The sequence below is a fragment of the Ciconia boyciana genome, chromosome 13 (assembly GCF_034638445.1).
Source record: "Ciconia boyciana chromosome 13, ASM3463844v1, whole genome shotgun sequence".
In the NCBI taxonomy this organism is placed as follows: Eukaryota; Metazoa; Chordata; class Aves; order Ciconiiformes; family Ciconiidae; genus Ciconia; species Ciconia boyciana.
Genome location: NC_132946.1, coordinates 5,614,000 through 5,632,515, shown reverse-complemented (window position 1 = coordinate 5,632,515; position 18,516 = coordinate 5,614,000). Strand labels below are relative to the sequence as shown.

At 44.8% G+C, this 18,516-nt stretch overlaps 1 protein-coding gene across 6 annotated transcripts in view; it reads right to left on the bottom strand.

Moving 5' to 3' along the window:
• TTYH3 (tweety family member 3) overlaps positions 1–18,214 on the bottom strand; it is a 78,615-nt gene extending 60,401 nt beyond the window's left edge. For 3 of the 6 annotated variants that reach the window (XR_012045038.1, XR_012045039.1, XM_072878571.1), the window contains exon 1: positions 17,918–18,212. Coding sequence is in view for 4 of the 6 variants with exons in the window: in XM_072878571.1 (XP_072734672.1) it covers positions 17,918–18,040 (123 nt within the window). In the remaining 2 variants the exon portion in view is untranslated. Of the gene's footprint in view, positions 1–17,917 lie in introns of all 6 variants that reach the window. The other 3 variants (XM_072878574.1, XM_072878573.1, XM_072878570.1) reach the window with 2 other exon arrangements.
• Between the last annotated feature and the right edge of the window lie 302 nt (positions 18,215–18,516).

The following is an 18,516-nucleotide window of genomic DNA, read 5'->3' as shown; positions in this document are numbered from 1 at the left end:
AGTTCCGCCCTGACAGTGTAACCCTGAGCTATGCCTCCCACCGACCTCTTTTTCTTTTGTGTCTAGCTACATATACTGCAATTATTGCATATACTGTATATTTCTGTGTCTTCTCAATGCTACCTTTAGATTAATAACCAGTGCTTGAGATGAACCCAGATCAGCATTCTCAAGTTAAAGGTTCCCCAATGCTGAATGCAGAAATACATGATCTCACCTTTTCTGGCTGTTGTGGTTCCTGAAACATATTTTCAGCAGATCTACACCAGGAACTGGTACTTAGTTACTTATTTGAATCCATGGAGAATCACAACAAGCCAGAAGCACTACAGCTGAAGAGCTTAACAGGTCAAGTCCAAGGTGTTGCACAGCCATCCGGTAAACCCCAAGGGAAAGGCTTCTTCACTCAAAACAGCTGCCGTGAACCCATCCCCATCACAGCATCTGCATCTGGCACATGAGTAGGAGCAGACGCCAGAGCAGGACTCAACAAGCTGCCACACCAGCATCAGCTGAAGAACCAGGCTGCAGTGCTCCCTGCTCACCAGGTCCTCATGTGATCGTGCGAGGGACTTGAACTTCTAACTGCAAACCAGGCTTTTTTCCTCCAACATCTTCACAACTACTGACTGGCAAAAGAGTGGCAGATTTTGGATTACAATGTCTTTCAGAAAGAAAATCCAGGAGCACAGACTCTTGACTCTGATGTTTTGTTTTTAACCTCACATCTGGGGTTAGAAACACAGCCCTCTGACATTCAAACTGGAAGCACAAGGAGGGATCCAGCAAAGCAAGAAGAAATCAAGTGGACAACAGCCATCTGCCTTGTCCACTTACTATTACGCACACTGCAGCATTTTGAAGCAATACGGAGCCAGGATAGATTCGTGGACTGAAAATGCTTGGAAAGGACTATTTAATCCAGTCCCCCGTACAACATCCAGGCCACAGCCACTGACAGGTGAGCAGTGGGCCATTCCTGCTATGAACTGTCCCTGTGGTTCCTCTGACCTTCAGCTTGGCAAGCCATCCAACATGCACCTTGTGGTGCTTTACAATGACTTCAGTATGTTTGCAACGTCATCAAGGTTGGCCACTTCCACTAAACAACAACAAAAAAAAGTATTTACCAGTCCTCCAGGGAGTGCTTACAGAAACTTTAAAAAAAAAAATTGGGCTATTTAAAAACAGCTGTTCAGGCTGCTACCAGATCAGCATTCTCAAGTTAGAGGTTCCCCAATGCTGAATGCAGAAATACATGATCTCACCTTTTCTGGCTGTTTGGTTCCTGAAACATATTTTCAGCAGATCTACACCAGGAACTGGTGCTTAGTTACTTATTTGCTATTTGCCAATCACCTCCTGCTTGTTTATTTTTAATTCGGTGTCTTTCAGTTCACTACCACGACTGGATGAGCTTTCAGCCAGCTATCTTGACTGGTGAATCACATTCCTTAGCTTCACAGTAACCTTCAATGTTAATACCTACATTTATCTTCATAGTTAACTTTGTATTTGAGAATAGCTCTTCTGAAGCACCAAGTACCTTGTTAGCTGTGCAGATCAGCAATTTGCCTATTTGGAACATTATCATAAAGTGGAACTCACCAATTCGTAAGCAGAAATCCCCCAGGCTGTTTATGAACTCTCCTATAAAAGATGCCACGGAAGGGAGCCAGGTGGATCTTTTTGCGCTTGAGTAGTTTTACACATATTTTTAAGCCAGGTTGCACCAGACATTCAATTTGCACTTGAAATCTCAAACTTAAGATCCACCCTTCCCTACACACAATTCTTCTTTCTACTCTTTGTAGACAGATATTTTAAGCCACATTTGTGAACTTATTTTCAGAGAGTATCGTAATCAGGAACAAAGAGAAGTGAAAACTATAAGCTCCAGTATAGGACTTACAATATCTCTTACTGAAGCTTATTCTCTAATCAGGTGAGGCTGGCAGACCTCACTAAGTACAGGACCAGCAGTATAAATACACCCACTGCAGATTCTCTGAAGCTAGAAAGAAGAGAGCCATGCCCTTCTTAGCTCTATCACCTCTTCTGTATCACCAGTAGGGATCACGATCCCTTGCTACAAACTCAGCTCAGCTCACTAAAAACACCATCAACAAGAAAAGCAGTTTGGGCAGCAATACGGAGTTAGATCCGCTCTGACCAACCGCATTAGATTAGTGGGGAACATTATCTGACTCCCAACGTATACAGAAAACTGGATCTTTGACAAGAGACTTTTCACAGCACTTAGGGGCTGGCAGCAGTTGCCTGGAATTCTTCACCCTTTTAGCAGGTGTTAAAGCTTCTGGGAAAGAGCCAAGCAGTACTTTTGACTCACTGAAGCAATCGAACCATTTGTTACATCACCCAAACACTGCAAAAAGTGAGAGCAATTCACTAAAGAAGTTTTGAGCAGCCCCAAGATAAGATACCCTGAAGCCACAAAGCAAATATCTGCAATAACTCTTGTGTTTTCATGTTGCTTTTTATTAAATGAAAGCAAGTGGTGCATAAACTGCAGAACAAAGTAGAGCAGGGCATCTGCTCAAACACTCTTACAAAGCATTCAATAACTGTTCTCACTTAACTCTATGCAGCATAAAACCCACCATGATACCTCTGGCAGTAACTGTGTGCAAGTAAAGTAGCTCTCTTTCCTTTATGGGTCTGCAGAAGAATGTCACAAGACACTGTTAGTCTTCACTGCAGAAGGAGCTAAAGAGAGGTAGTTTTGATTTTGCTGGTTCTTCCCATCATCTTTAAAACAGCTCAAGTTTTTACTAAAAAGAGAAAGCAAGCTTGAATGTGTATTGAGAAAGCATTTTAATTTAACTCTACAGACAGCAGTAGTGGAAAAAATGCAGTACTTTGTAGCAGACAAACCTTACCCTCTCCAAACTGAGGGGTAAGGGTGTTCTTGATGGGGGAGTGGAAAGAAGGAAGGCAGGAAGAGAGATGGCTAGAACGTCCCTGGTGCCTTCAGGGTTTTAATCACATTAGCTGAGACAAGGCAACCCCCCGCACTTGCACCTTGAGATCAGTAACAGGCTCTCTGTAAGGTTTACCTCAGTTTGCTAATGACACAGATTCACCTTCTTAAGGCCTTGTTGCATTAGTTTAAGGACACACCTCATGCTACACACATGCATGTGTGCCCTTCCTTCTCCCTTGTTCTCCTGGTGACACAGCCCCTAGGTGCCACACAGCACACAAGGCAGGATACTGCTCTCTGCACATACGTCACCAAATTTACCTTTCTTCCCTCCATGTTAATGAGGGTATTTACATGACGGGATACTTCCTTCCTAAATTCTTTGTGCCCTCCATCCTTACTAGGCACCATAATCCTGTTTACGACATGCTGGTTGCTATGGAAGTGATTATATTGTCACTAGATTATACCTTCAGGTGGAAAACATGTAAGTGAAGGAACACGAGCAGGTTTTTGCATGCATTTAAAGACATGATAGTGCAATCCCCATGTAATGACTAGGAGCTTTAACAGTAGCTTCTGGAGGCAGAATCTGACCACAAGGAATAGCACGGCATCAAGTTTTCATTTGGTTTTCTCCTAAGAGTCAGATGTTTCATGTTCCTGTCACTGGCTTCTACTATTTAACTTTAGACGGTGCCCTACAGCTGAACAGTACAGTCTCAGCCACTTTCCCAGGACCCTGAAAATTTTTCTGCAGTCAAAACACTATCTCCTTAGTACAAAGATCAGGGTGAAAGAAGTGACAAGATCATATAACCAAGCTCCACAACTCTAACTGCCCTTTTGTTGATTACTGTCTTTTATAGAGCAAAGATTGAGAGAGCAGAAGCAAGAGAGACAGACCATCTCAGATCTGACACGCTCAGTGAGACGCATGACTAACCCAGCTTGAGCTAGCAGAGCAGGACAGCGTACGTGCCTGGAATACGTAACCCCACTTGGAAGCCTGTTTACCAGGGGCACTAGCATAGGGGGTTATCTGGGTGCTGCCTCGAAGTTAAATAGGTGACAGCTAAGAGTACGGCATAAACAGCCTAAAGACCCCATTCCTTGCAAGCAGCTGGGAATCAAACAAGACACTTTCCTACCTACTGAGACCCTGCTCAGCAGCACTAGAGGAGCTTTAGATCTTTAAAGCCAGGATCGTACAAGAAGCCAGCACCCCGAGTACAGCATTGATGCTCACATGCAGTGGCTAGCACCATGCCCTCAACTGATGGTATGTATGCATGCCTGCCTGCCTCTGAACTCTTCCTGGCCCAGTTTCAGCCATCAGGACACTTACCTAGATCAGGCAATAGAGAAATAGTGTAGCAGAACCCAAAGAGCCATTGTGCAATCCAAACCACAGCTGCATCAAGAACAAGGTTCTTATCCCAGTGTAGTTAATGTTTTGACTACAAGAAGAATATATAGCTTGCAGTTAACATCAAACTTTGCACCATGTAATACTGCCTTACTGCAGCATTAGAACAATGCTGCAGTTGTTACACACGTGTCCTGTTCTAACAGAAAATATATTCCTCACTGAGAATAAAGCTGAGGACTACACTGTAGTTTCCAGAAGCTCTTAGCCCCATTTACAGTTAGCCTATGTTCATAGCACATGGGAAAGACCGTGCACTAACCAAAGTCCAAGTGCAGCTACACAGAAAATACTCAGGATCTCTGTTTTCCCAGGAGAAATGACCAGTGACTTGTTAGAAGGCAACAGCATGTCAAAGGCTAGTTGAGTACATCCCCAAGGACGAAAGTCTTGTAGGATTAGTTTTAGTATCAAAGAAGTGGTGGTGCATGCGTTTGTGAGTAGGTAGTAAAGAACTAAATTGCTGGTGGATCCCATCTGAAGGCACAGGTGTTAGAAAGAAAGCTCAGCATTCACTGCATCAGACATTAAGCAGCAAATTTCACTTTGGAAGGGAAAAGAAATACAGACACACCTGGTTTGAACTCAAACCTTGATGAGCATTCAAGGCCTATCCTTGAAACTGGTTCTTTCTTGGGAACCTTATACATCATTTATCACATCAAATAATCAAGATCACTCTTACTGGAGCCAGCACAAGTAAAACAAACCTAGTAATTAAGTTAGTGCTGAAAGTCCTGACCATAGGTTATACCTGCAGAACTACATTTCACCCGTTGGATATGCCACTGCTGTGGTATAAGAGGCACATCTCCTCCCAGGCCAAAGCATAGCTGACATCAGCAGAAGATCATTCAGATCTACCCACCAAACAAACTTGGATCTGCAGTCCTCTTCAGCACTGGGAACACATTAAGAAGTGGGTCAATCACAGACAGAAGACAATGGCTAGCAAATAGCTATTAAATGTATTTAGAAGCAGTAATAAGGTAAGCATCAGTCTCTCAGAGCAACATTTGCTTGAGAACAAGATTAACAGCAATGAACTACTATAGCAGACAACTGAATTTTAATAGCTGCAACAAAATCCACGCAAACACCAAAAAGGTTGAAAGGGCACTGGAGTGAGACACACGTGTGACCCAGCAAGCAGTTGCCTCAGTAAGAATTTCAGACTTAAGATACAAGTACATGGACAAGAAGAATTAACACGCCAAGGGGGGATTAGAGTAACAAGATCCCTATACCTTCTCATCATCTTCTGCTGGGAGAGGAGGCAAGTTCACAGCTTGTCCCTTCCTCCTTCTCCCATAACCTCCACATCGCCCGAGGCAAAAGCTAAGCTGCACTAATAAAAACAGCAGAGCTAGCGTAAACTGTCCAACCTTGTTATTTACACCTCAGCAGAACGCTCCCAGCATCTACTATCACTCATACAGCTTCTCCAAGAGCTGCTTGCTAACGCACAGGCATTGGAAGCATGTCCCAGACTACCGCTTGTCCATGCGGAGAATTTTGTCAACAGCACTGGGCATATTTTATATTCATCACCTTTAGTTTATCCTTTAATATTAAAGCATTTTAAATGCTTTTGAAGAGCTTGTGTTTAAAGAGTTTTAGCTTGCAGCAGGTCAAGCATGAAAAACAACCCCTGCAGTGATGAAGAAGTTCACTGTTAGAGCACTCAACCTGCTCCAGAACATGGTCTCCAAGACCAGCAAAGAACTTTACCAGGATCTTTACCTCGTTGTACTTATGAGAATGAAAGGCTATTTTAACCTTGTAAATTTGTTGCTCCCACTAATTTGTCTACTCAGGTTGATTCAACATCTGCAGTCTAACCTGTAAGAATTTTGGATATATACACATAAGGAACAGCCAGTGATCCAGCATATTTCACCTCAGAAACCAGGGATGAAACCCTGTCCTACCCAAGCTCTATGCACTACTCACTCTCATAAGCCAACAACAACTCAGCCTGCACGGGGAGAGGACAAGAAGGACAAACAGAAGACATCAGTCACATTTTGAAATACTAAAAGGCACACAGGAAGCATTGTACAGTGCTTTTAAAATAGCACTCTCATCCAAAGTAAAGACTTCTGTTTAGCTACAGAAGTGTCAAGCAAATCATTCCATCCTCACTGGATGTGCTATCTGTGCTTTCCACTAAATCCAGACAGAAAAAGACCCAAAACACAGATGATCCATTTTTTCCTGCCACCTACTACAACTGAAACGGTTTCCCTCTTAAGGGAGCACGAACATTAATACTTGCTATTGACTAGAAGTACCTCTAGTCTAGTCTTGTGCAATAGCTCCCATTTACTCAAGTCCAAGGTGTTCAGTCTAACCTTACTCAAGTTCAAATCCTAAGAAAAAAAAAGGCAAACCTATCTTTTTAATCGTATCTGTCCAAGCGCAGTGACACCCAGCTATCTCCGTCCCTAGCCTTTTCCTAGGTCTGTGCCTTTCGGGATTGCTTGCACTTGACAGCCTGTCAGTCCAAAGCTAAATGGAGATCATGTTTTCCGGGTCTACCATGGCATTCGCAGTGATCATAACTACAAGTAGAGTTGCAATAGGGTAGAAATAACAAAATAACAAGTCCTTCCCTGAAGTCCTTTCAGCCTTCCCTCTAGTTCTCCTTCTAAAAAAAAAAAAAGTACAAGTATTTCAAAGATACCAGAAGTAGCACAAACTTCTCTCAGAAGACCCTAGTCATCTGTTGCCGGAGGTCATCCACACAAATTAGTTCTGAAAATTACCTTCCTTCGTATCTCAGAAACGAGAAGAGATTACAAAATAATGGAAGTTTACTATTGATTTTTTTTTCCCCCAGAAGACTCAAAAAAAAGTACCTGGTACTTTTTGATGTAAAACACTCGGCCATTCCCTAACTTCCAAACAGCAAAACAGGCACTGTTTGCAAAGCCTGCAACTGCTCCTGTTACACTCTTATTCCAAAAGTGAAATTCCCTCAGGTGCTGAAGTTTTAAGAAAAGATGTTTGCATAACTTCTACTTAGATTCTCCTTCCTCTTTTCTCTCCTTGAAAGTTACATTATTACACCTCCCAAGGAAAAAAAATATTTACCAGCAGGACAACTCCACCCTTTCTTCTTAGTTCAACACCATGAGGCAAGATTCAGCCAGAGGTCAGCCACTATGCACTCTCAGCTACTTCCTTCATTTCTACGTCCTTCCATGTTCCTCACCAAAAACCAAACCAAGTAAGAGCTCACCACATCTGCATTTGCCAAAAATCCATGATTTCTGCAATTAATGCAGCACAGCTTATTACAGCTGCAAACTTTCCTAGGCTCTGATAGTTACAAGCCCATGGCTGGGTGTCTAATTAAAGGAGGAATGAATTAATGAGTTTTACCAAAGGCTTTTGAGTCACCATTATAATTCTCACCCTTAACCAGCAGCAGGACACTCAAAGGACAGCGTGAGCAGGATCAAGAGCAGAGAGGGGGGATAAACCACCCCCAGCTGATGCTTCCCCCATCACATTCCTCTCCAACATGTCACTGTCATTCAGACCCCGACAGCCAGATCAAACCCAGCAGGAAAACGCCTGGGCCTTTTGGACAGCTGAATACAAAAATGCTTCCTGAAGCTGCCACAAAGCACACACCAGCCTTTGAATGCCGAGAAGCGGCGAGATGCCGGGCGAGAGGCTCCGCAGAGCGCTGACTCCACCGCTTTCATTCATCCATAGCCCCAGCCCCCACCCAGCGCCAACAATTACAGTTCAGTCTCAGGCTCCCAAGGAGGCAGAAATTGAAAACACGTTTTCATTGAAGCACAGCTTGAATTTCATGAATTCCATTACTCTCGACTTTCTCAGCATTTCCTGGAGTGAATACTGTAAAACAAGGGAGAAAGGGGGCAGGAGGGTTGTATGCAAGGCGGCCATCGTATGCTACCCCTCTGACCGTGCCAGTCTGAGAAGAGACTACAGAGGCACTTGCAGCGAGGAAGCAACATAAAGAAGGACTACTCCTAAGCTGAGGAAAATAAGTATATGCTAGACATAAGTTTAGGGAGGAAGGAAAGTAACAAACTGCCAGAGGCTTCAGAACAGTAACATCATCCGTTACAACTAGCGCTTGAATAGCAAGGCTACAGGCACAGCCCAGATGCAAAGCATGGCAATTTCAGCAATGCAACAGAAAGCATCCCTTTGATAGACTGAAGAAATCTCAGCTACTGTAGCAAGTATCAAAATTACCAGTTGATCAGCTACAGGATCTTGAGCACACTGTTAAACTGCAAGAAAGCTTACCCCAAGAAAAGAGCATGAAATGCGGTGAGGTGATACCCTGCCCACCGCATTATTCAGAAATCTACTATTCAACACTTGAGCAAGTATAATCATCAGAGAAAACAGGTAGCACCAAGCAACGGGTCATTTTTTCCACATGTACAGTTGTAACCCAATCAACTTTGGGATTATTCCAGTTTGCTAATTAACACCCTATGGATAGCTTTGATACCATTACCAATACTCTTAAAGGTTCCTTCACCAACAGCCTCTTCCTTCTCTCCCCCCTCCCCAGCTTGGGCCTTATCTTAAGGAGCATTACATCATCTACTGCACTGAGTCCTCCTTGTAACAGTCACTATTATGCAACTGAAGTGCCTCCATTTGGATTTTGGCGTTATTTTGAATTTCAGTGTTGAATAGAAGGCTTGTTTAAATTCTCTGCATGAGCAGCAGCATTTTACAGACTGAAAAGGGTGTGCATGCACAGACACCAACACTGGCATAACAACGCGTCTGAATGTGTTATACATTTGTGAAACATCCATTCCCCACATTCCCATTTCCCCTTGTCCAGGAATAAGTCTGGCATTGTTAGGACTGATTAGCAATATCTTTCATCCTTAATTTCACACTACAAAGGACTTTCATGCATATGCACGTGTGGCACCATTCTAAGATGTATCAGCCAGAAAAAGCATTTAGCACTGACCAAGGAAATCACAATCTGAGGGTGTAGCTCCAGTTTAAGTGAGGGTGAAGGGGAGTGTCAGCTCTTTCCCCTGACTGGTTTCAATGCTGCTCTTACTATTGACCAAAAAATGCTCATTTGTCAAAATAATAACTTAAAAGAAGTCTGGCACACATTACATCTGCTGAAGCAAGCAACCTGATAACCATGTGAAAGCACACATTATTATAAATGTTACCCTCATATCCAAGTGCTTAGAGAAGGGAATTGGTACAAGTATCGTGACTGAGTTAGACCAACTGCTGTGCCCGTGTATTGCACATTAACCTACTTTTTTTTTTTTGCAAGAGAATAGCCTTGCAGCCTTAAGCACACAAATTACTACTTTGCAAGCACATGCACATTTGTGGCTTACCAAACCCTAAAGCTCACAATTATAAGATCAGACTCAAAAACTACAAGTGGCTCATTATGCAGAAATCTAAAAAAAAGAGTTTGAAATTAAAGCCTTTGCAGCATGAAAGTGCACCATGCTTTGCTCTTTCCTAGTTCATCTAATATGAAAAAAAATTATAAAAGAAATAGCATCAGCATGGCACTGCCCCACAGTGCCACGCTAGATACCTGCGGACCCTTTCACCATGCAGCAAAAGTTATTTCTGCTTGGGGGATAAATGTAGACAATTCCTAGTTTTTCACCACTGCAATACAACCAGTCTCAGCCACTCCTTGAAGTGGAGGAAAGGGAAGGATTTCTAACAGTGATGGCTTTTTTCTTTTTTTAGACTGTGAGCTGAGTGCATCCCCAGGACTAAAAATCTTGCATGAACTTGATCCTCCTTGATTTTAGCTCACCTGTCTTGTTAAACATCAGCAGCAGCTAAAACAAAACAACTGGTAGGATGACATACCCAGACAGCCATGCTGAGAGAGGAGCAGGGTTACTGGGTTTTGTTTTTATTCTTATTAGAGACAACTCTCCAGCATATATCAATATGTCCCTGAATATTTTGAGTCTTATCCATGTCTTAAAAGTGAGAATTAAAGTTCAGTACAGAAGGTAATCCTGATATATCCCAAAGTTACTCAAGTCTCGTCTGAATCTTAGAGCAAATAAATTCCCAGACATTGTATCCCTTCCCCCAGCTATGGGAATTACTTTCAGTTGAAAACAAGCCAAGTTCTCCTACCCACTCAAGCGGAATGGGAAATCTCAACACAACTGGGGGAAAGTTTACTACTAAAAGATAAAACAGAAACAAGACTAGAATTGACAGTCATCAAGAGGTTAGTTACAAACAAGATGCTGACTCCCCTTCCGTCTCAAGAAAATTAAGAGTGAGCACCATCTCACTCAGTGCTTGGTTGCAGCCACCCAAGCACATTCACTTGACATCAAAGAACGTAAAAGAATGACTTCAGGAGAAGCGTTAACCATCACTGCTTAGTCTTCAGCGTACTGATCCTTACAGGTACAGAAGTGTCCCCAGAAAGGGGTTACACAGAACCGACCAGGCAAGCTCTGCCACAACACAGCCTTACCATACCACATCAACACAAATAGCATGATTCTGGACTTCACCCTTTCCATCAGTAAGTGTGCTGGTGCGGGGAAGGGGTGGGGGAGAAGAAGTGTAAAATTAGCCTTGTCCTAGAAGAAAAAAAAAAAAGAAATAAAGAAAAAGAGATGCCAAGAGATTGGAAGGTGCTTGTCCCTCAAACTGTCTGTTCTGAAGACACGTATGTCAAGAAACCTGATGTGACAAAGGCCCATAACTTTTGTCTATGTCGTTCTCAATAGACAGATTTTTGTTTACAGGTTCAAAACTAAATCTAATCCCAAAATACAAGTAAGAGATCAAGAAGACTTGTGGCACAGCTCCTTAATCCACATTCAAAGCCTTGTGATTAAGTCAGAGGAATGCACCTGACTTCCCACCCTTAATCTCCAGAGTCATGCCTAATGGGATATGTTCTTCTGGGTGAGAATTTCTCACTTTCCCTAATAATGAAAAATAAGGAGCACTAAAAATCCACGCCAACATCTGCTTGAAGCACCGCTTGTTTTATTGGATCAACATTTAAACAAAGGCTTTTTGTTAACCTGAAGAGTGTGGATTTTCCTTTGCTCAAAAAGGCATTAAGAATTGAGGGGAAGAAAAAAAAGAAAAAAAGGGAAGAGATAAGACTGAACCAATTTTGATTAGTCCTTTCTCCAAAATGCTAGTGGACACCAAGATAAGCTTCTTAAGTAGCTGTATCATTTTGGTGGCAAACTGAAGGTTAGACACCCTCATCTGCATTTTCAGTTACTGTTTAGACTCCCTTTTTCCAAAGCAAATGCAAAATATGAGATTCTTGAATGTCAGGTCCTCCAAACCGATAAACACTTGTCTGCGTACAGGTAAGTGCAATATATAGGCAGCGCTAAGAGGAGGTAAATGCATTACCCAAGATTTACTTCATAAGTACTTAAATTCAGTCCAAGAGACATAAGCTGTTACGCTCCTGTAGAAAAAAAATAGAGGATTTTCAAGAGGACAAACATTGTCTTGGTGCAGAAGTGCCAAGGTGCCAGTGGCTGTCCACCACCTGACCAGACTAATGCTTTTAATTCTGGTTCTACTCTTCCAGCTAAGACCAGCATGATACCTTCAGAGCACCACATGCTGCACAGAGGTCTCCTAAGACTGGGAAGCTCACCAGGCCTGGCAAAAGCATCTTCTCTGTACAGGATTAATACTTCTAAGATTCTACCCAGATGAAGCAAGCATGGTTTACATCTTTGCACACTCACTTGCATCTCCTTCCCTCCTCCCCCCCATAACGTGTTTCACATTTCTCCAAGTCACCTTTTACCCCTCTGTGTGTACTTTGGTCTGCTAAAGCCATACATGCAGAACAGTTACTTTTTTTGACTAGAGTAAGGTAATCTACAGTCAGGGTTTCCAGAAACTGTCAGTTCTCAGGAGACCATCTGAAAATGTAACAGCACAGCATGGGTCAGCAAAAAAGTAAGGCTGCAGACAGAAAGCTGGCAAAGGTTGACTTTTTTCCTGTCTGTATACCATATGCCGCTGTATGACTGGATGTATGGTCAACAGAAACCATTGTATGTCTACCTTTGGTAAAAATCAGTCATCAAAAATTGTCTTGATTCTACATTTTTGGTTATCCATTATGCTGCAGTTTCCTAGTACAGGCTCTTCCAGATCAAACACAGAACAGAGGAGTCAGACTACAGCACCAATTTGCTGATAAGTATTATTACTGCATGGTTACTCATGCAACCAAGACTGATGAGTAAAGGGAAGAGGGGATTTACCATTAGTTCTTAAAAACCTAAAAGCAACTTCAATTTAATTGGAAAACATTGGATTCTACTAACTGGGGTCACCTAACCTTTCTGGAAATACGAGCAAACTAGTGCTACAGCAGGATGGCTGATCAGACCTTGGAAGTGGTCCATCTATTCTTGAAAGAAACCTTCAGTCTAACCCCTTTAAGAAAGGCACATTACCCTCTGACTTTGAGCCAACTAGACAAAAACACGTCATCCAACTTGACTAATACACATGTTTCCAATTTACAGAAAGACTCTTGGTTTCAGAATTGAAATAAGACGCCAGTACAGTAGAGGAAGTTCTAAAACAATCTCTCTAATCCAAGTTTTTTGGCAGTTTAGGCTCCATCATGTTTTTCCAGCCAAGAAATACTTCCAAAGATGACATGAGCTGTTATGTGTAGGGAAACAGCCTCACAGAGCCAGAAAGTACCTGACAGAATTAATTTCTTGCTGAAACTTTGCCTACAGGTTCAAACACACATGCCTTGGATTAGAGTCTGCAAGCCAAAAAACAGGGAAGCATCGCTGGGCTTACACAGCACCTTTCACTGCTGGATCCCCCCTCAACACACATACAGTAGTAGAAAAAGAATGTTACAACACAAAAGCACTGACAGATGTATGATAGGAAACTCCTGGGTGACAACACTAAAGAGACCATCTCAAAACCAAGGACTCAAGCATACCCCTGTTCTTATCAATGCTTCCTTTAGCGTGGTTCTGCATCTTAATTGGTGTGAATCCAGTCTTTTTCCAAAGCATATACAGTTGGTATTACACCTACTATCCATGCATTTGCAGTTCTGACTCGCAGAAAAAGCACGAGAGTGGTACAAGGAAAGACGTTTCAAAGATGCTAGAGAATTTTGCTTTATTCTAGCCTGATTCATGCATGACACATGCGTTTACACAGAGTCGCGTCAACATTGCCATTTTCCAGCAATTAAGAAAAAGCAGAAATTCAAGTCAAGGTGCTCTGTAGCTTAGCTTTTACAGCCTCTTTTCTTTGCTGTTTATAGTATACTTCTCAGCACATGGTGAGACTTAAGAGCTACAATAAAGTGCTGTAGGCTCCTTTTCTGTCGGTACCGAAGACACCCTGTCTCAAGTAGATATCCCATTACCTGCTGTTGTGCTGTATTAAAAAGCTATTCAGCTTTTCTCCTTCTTTCCAGCATGTAACCTCCACACTACCTCAAGGTTCTTAACCAACTCTACCCTGAGAAATAAAGTGAATTCAATGCCATGCAACTAAGTCACAAGTAGAAGTACTTACATTACTAAATAGATTAAACTAGTGACAGCAGCAGTCTCAGGACCATCTTACTGGTCCGATTAACTGAATTGGAAAGTAAGTGGACAGTACTGGTAAGATCATCATCATTTGTTCAGCAGCAAAAGGCACAGAGACCAGAACTGGTATTAGCATGATACTGTCAGAAGGAACACGAGCTTTGCTCCATTTTTACATTCCCTTCACTCCGGAGTTTGTGACTCACTACACAATGAAAAGGCTTTGCAGAGCACTGCAGTATGACTCAGATGAGAATAGAGCCAGAACAAAACTGTTCATATCAAGATATCTTCAACCCCAATGATTCATGGGAAGATTAGGAAAAGAACTGGTCTGATAAGATCCTCTATGGGGATGACTCTACAGAGCAAGTCCTGCAAGCAGCACATGAAGGCAGCTCTGACAGGACTCACCAGCATGCCAAACCCCTGGAGAAGAAGGATCACAACCCTAGCTCATTCTACATTGAGGCTCACCTCTCTTCCCCCAGAAAAAGGAAACTAGTTGTACTGCTGTCCACAGCTTGTCACGATGGAAGCGAAGCATCTGAAGCACATACATATACACATACATTTTTAAACAATCTAGTCCAGAGGGGAAGGATCTGTTCTGCTCCTCCACACTTGCACACACTGTTCTAACCTAATGCAACAAGATACACTGTGGGAGAAGATAAGAAGTAAGTAACACCAAGAGAGAGCATTTTAGAGACTGACTCAGGTGAAGAAGGTATGCAGCCAAAACCTGCAGCTGCATTGATCTCAGCCCTTGGCAACAACATTGCCATAAGTATTTCTCATGCTCTCAGACAAAAGGAGGAAGCCCCTGTAGGTTGGTACACAATGGACGCAGCCGCCTTGAGACAGGCCGCTGCACAGTGGGTGTCCCTCCCGCCCTGACAAAAGGGACTACACGGGACAGAAAAGCATAACTAGCCATTAGATCTATGTCCTTCTAGATATTCCCCATCATCCAGGGTCCCAGAAGACAAAACAAAGACCTAGACTTCAAAGACCCAGCAGTATGTGCTTATCTACGAGCTACACGCGCTTCAGAGATTTCAGGGGACAATAGCTTATCTGCTGCTTCAGTGGAATAGTGGCTTGTGCATTACAGTAATCCTTGCTAGGTAGAGGTGGAAAGCCTGTTAAATCAGCAGCCTCCTCACCTGCAGGAACACGTGGCACTGCAACAAGTGACATGACAACATCCAAACCCAAGCCACTGAATTTCACTTTTGGTTGAAGTCGAATGTTCAGTTGATGCACAAGTTCAAAGCCTATCATCAAAACATGAATAGAAAAAAAAAGGTAGGTCTTTACTAAAAGGTTACTACAGAAAACAGTTTTGTAAGAAAAGCAATGTTTTTCCCTTGGACACGGGTTGGGAAATCTTTTCTAGAGAACCAGTGAAGAATCAGAAAGGACATGTTGCTTCCTTCCTCATAACAAATCAGAATGAGAATGGACACTGAGCCCTGCTGCATGCCTATTTATGACAACAGTCTAGCTACCAGATGACTTGAAATCATGGAAACGTAAAGGTATTTTCAGATTAGTAAAGGTAATCCTTCCTTACTACAGCTAGGGACACTCTGCCCTTTCCCATCCCCATAAACTCCCAGCTAGCATCCCCCACTGACCTCTCTTCAGCCACTGGAGAACTCAAATGCAGCATGCAGTTTAACAGTTTATACTTAAGAATTGGGCTATCAACCACTAATGGATTAGAAAACAAAAATACACACAATTTGTGCCAATGAGACCTACAAAGAAAATAAAAATAGGCAGAATTTAAATTAAAAAATGGACTTTCTTATTTTCAGGATGCATATGATCTCACCTGCTAAATACGAAAGGTTCCTAAAGAAAAGGGGAGACCACACCAGCATAGGCTGCAAACAGAGCAAGAGATGCAAATTCATAACAAAGCTAATAGAAAAAGCTAGAATTCAAACCAAAAGGACTTCAGAACAATTTAAAGCATGAGAGAGCATTTAGCATTACAGTTCCCACTCCTGGATTAAGTTTCCCTGTGTCACTGCATTAGAATTAATCTACGTGGCTACGAACTCCAGAGTCAACTTGCAGAGCCACAGCAGCTTCATTATATAACCGGCGACACCAATAACACGGGCTGCGTTACTGGAGCCTGCTTGCTATCCCTCACCAACGCCAACACCAGCAAAGCTGCTGCTACTCAAATCATTCTCTTGACAACAGACGCTTCAGTAATCCAGACATTTGGGCTTGGATTTGATAAGATGTTTTCTTGCGAGCTGATGTTAAGACTTAAAAGGCCATCTACTGCTGTGCAAGAAACCCTTAATATCATCAAGGGAGGGGAGGCAGCTACACAGGAGGAGAATAGCAGAAGGCTTTAAGTAGGAATAAGATTACTGTAGAAAAATTATCTGACAAATGAACACAACCCCAGATTGGCGTGAGGAATGCTTTCAAGCAATTTTAGTGAAAAACAGTACATCTGCTGTCTCTTCAAAGGTCAACGAGTGCTTGTTTCATGATAACACACTCCCAAGAACATCTTTCCATGAACTCTTAACTTCTGATCTTCAGCATCTCGTATCCCTTGTTTTAAAGGCAGCTACCCTCTGAGGTCATGGAAATACAGTTAAGCTGCTGCGCAGCATCACATCTGTGTGTGGCCATCTTGAACTCTGCTAAGCCAAGGGAACTAAAACAAATTGACAAATTGAAGCCCCAAATACAAAAGTTAGGTCAAAAGCCTGGTTTGTTTACTGGTTTAAAGACGTTTCTTTGTATCTACCCCTTGCTCTTTAAATACATCTCTAACATTTTGCTCCAGCTTCAGCCCACAGATCTGTTCACCTGTTTAAAACAAAAAGCCAAAACATACTGCTTTCTAAAGTATTTCTAAGACCTTTTACCTCTAGGAAAAAAATGAGAACCGTTTAGATGCCCTAGCCTTTCTGCCCGTGTGCATGATAGGAGGCTGCGTATATAGGACGCTGCAAGTACGTTCAGAAAAGCAAAATGGTGTTTCCAAAACCAGAGACCGTGGCAAAACGAGGCAGCAGAGTCACTGCAGCTCTGTTCCAAGATGACAGCAGAGAACGCAGATGTTAGAGCACACAGATTCACTCCACAATCATTTTAATTACATGCCTAGCCAACCAAGCACGGGATACAGGCTAAGCAGCATTAAAAAAAAAGCGGCACACAAGTATTCTGCGAGCATCTTCCCGTGCACTTGATGCTAACGCCGCTCCCGTGCATTAAGTCATCTGTTTTCCAGCAGGCAGTTAGTCGGTTTTGGAAAGGCACTGCTGGCCTCTCTGCAGGTCACGGCGGTACAGGGCTGGCAGGATCGATGGCGAGCGGTCGGCGCTGCCTGCGCAGGGCAGTGCAGTTATCACCAGCGATGAGCGGTCATGACCCGGCCAGGGGCATCAGCCTGGGCCGGTGCCCTCGCCTGGACAGCGCAGCTTGCGGCACCGGGGACCTGGCGAGGGCACTTGGCCAGGGCTGCCTCCTGCCTCCTCTTCCAGGCGATCATTTCACCTTCTCCCAAGAAGAACTTGGGCTTCCAGCAAGCTGGAAGCAGCTCGGGGCTTCTGCTCACCCCGCCGGCGGGTGATGGCCTCCTGCCCCCGGCCCAGGCCGGCGAGACCACCGCATCCCGGCCTGCCCCGACCCAGCAGGGAGGCAGCCCCCCACCTGCCCCTCGTGGGGCGGACACGCACCACACGGAACGGGGGAGACATGGCACCCAGAGACACCCACCCGAGGAGCCCCAGCCGGGGCCGGGCTCCCCCTCCTCCTCCACACCCCCCAGGCGGGCCGAGCCCCCTCCGCGTCCCCTGCCCCGCACAGCCCGCGAGCGTACAAACACCGGGCTGCGAAGGGCCCCCACGCGGGATACGGCCCCCCCACACACAGAGGCCCCGTGCGGGGACCCACCTGCTGGTACTCGGCGTCGTGCGGTCGGAAGTCGGCGGCGGTGAGCTCCCAGCGCAGGCTGAGGTGCGGCAGGCGGTGCAGCAGGCTCACCCACCAGGGCGGCGAGTAGCTGACGCCCGCCATGCCCGCCGCGCCGCGCCGCCTCGCCTCACCTCACCCCGACCCGCCGGCCATGGAGCGCCGCCGCCTGCGCTGCTCGCTTGCTCGTTCGCCTCCCTCCCTCTCTCTCTCTTCACCGGCGCCCCGGCTGGCGGCCCCGCATGGCCGACACCCCGCACCTCCTCCCTCCCGCCGCGCCGCTCGCTCCCTCTTTGTTCGCCGAGAGGCTCCGCCGCCTCCGCGCCCGGCGCCGCCCGCCCGCTCCCATTGGCGCCGCCGCGGCCCGCCCCGCCCCGGCCGCCGCGGCCCCTGCGGGCTCCCCCGGCCCGCCGGGTCAGGTGGCCCCGGGAGCGGGAGGGCGGCTGCCGGGCCGGGCCGGGCCGCGTTGCCGGCCGTTGCCACAGCGCACGGGGGTCGCCCGCCCTTCGGCCGCCGTGCTTCGCCGCCACCGCGACTCGTGCTGTAACATGGCGCCTTGGCGCATGGTTGCGCCTTGCAGA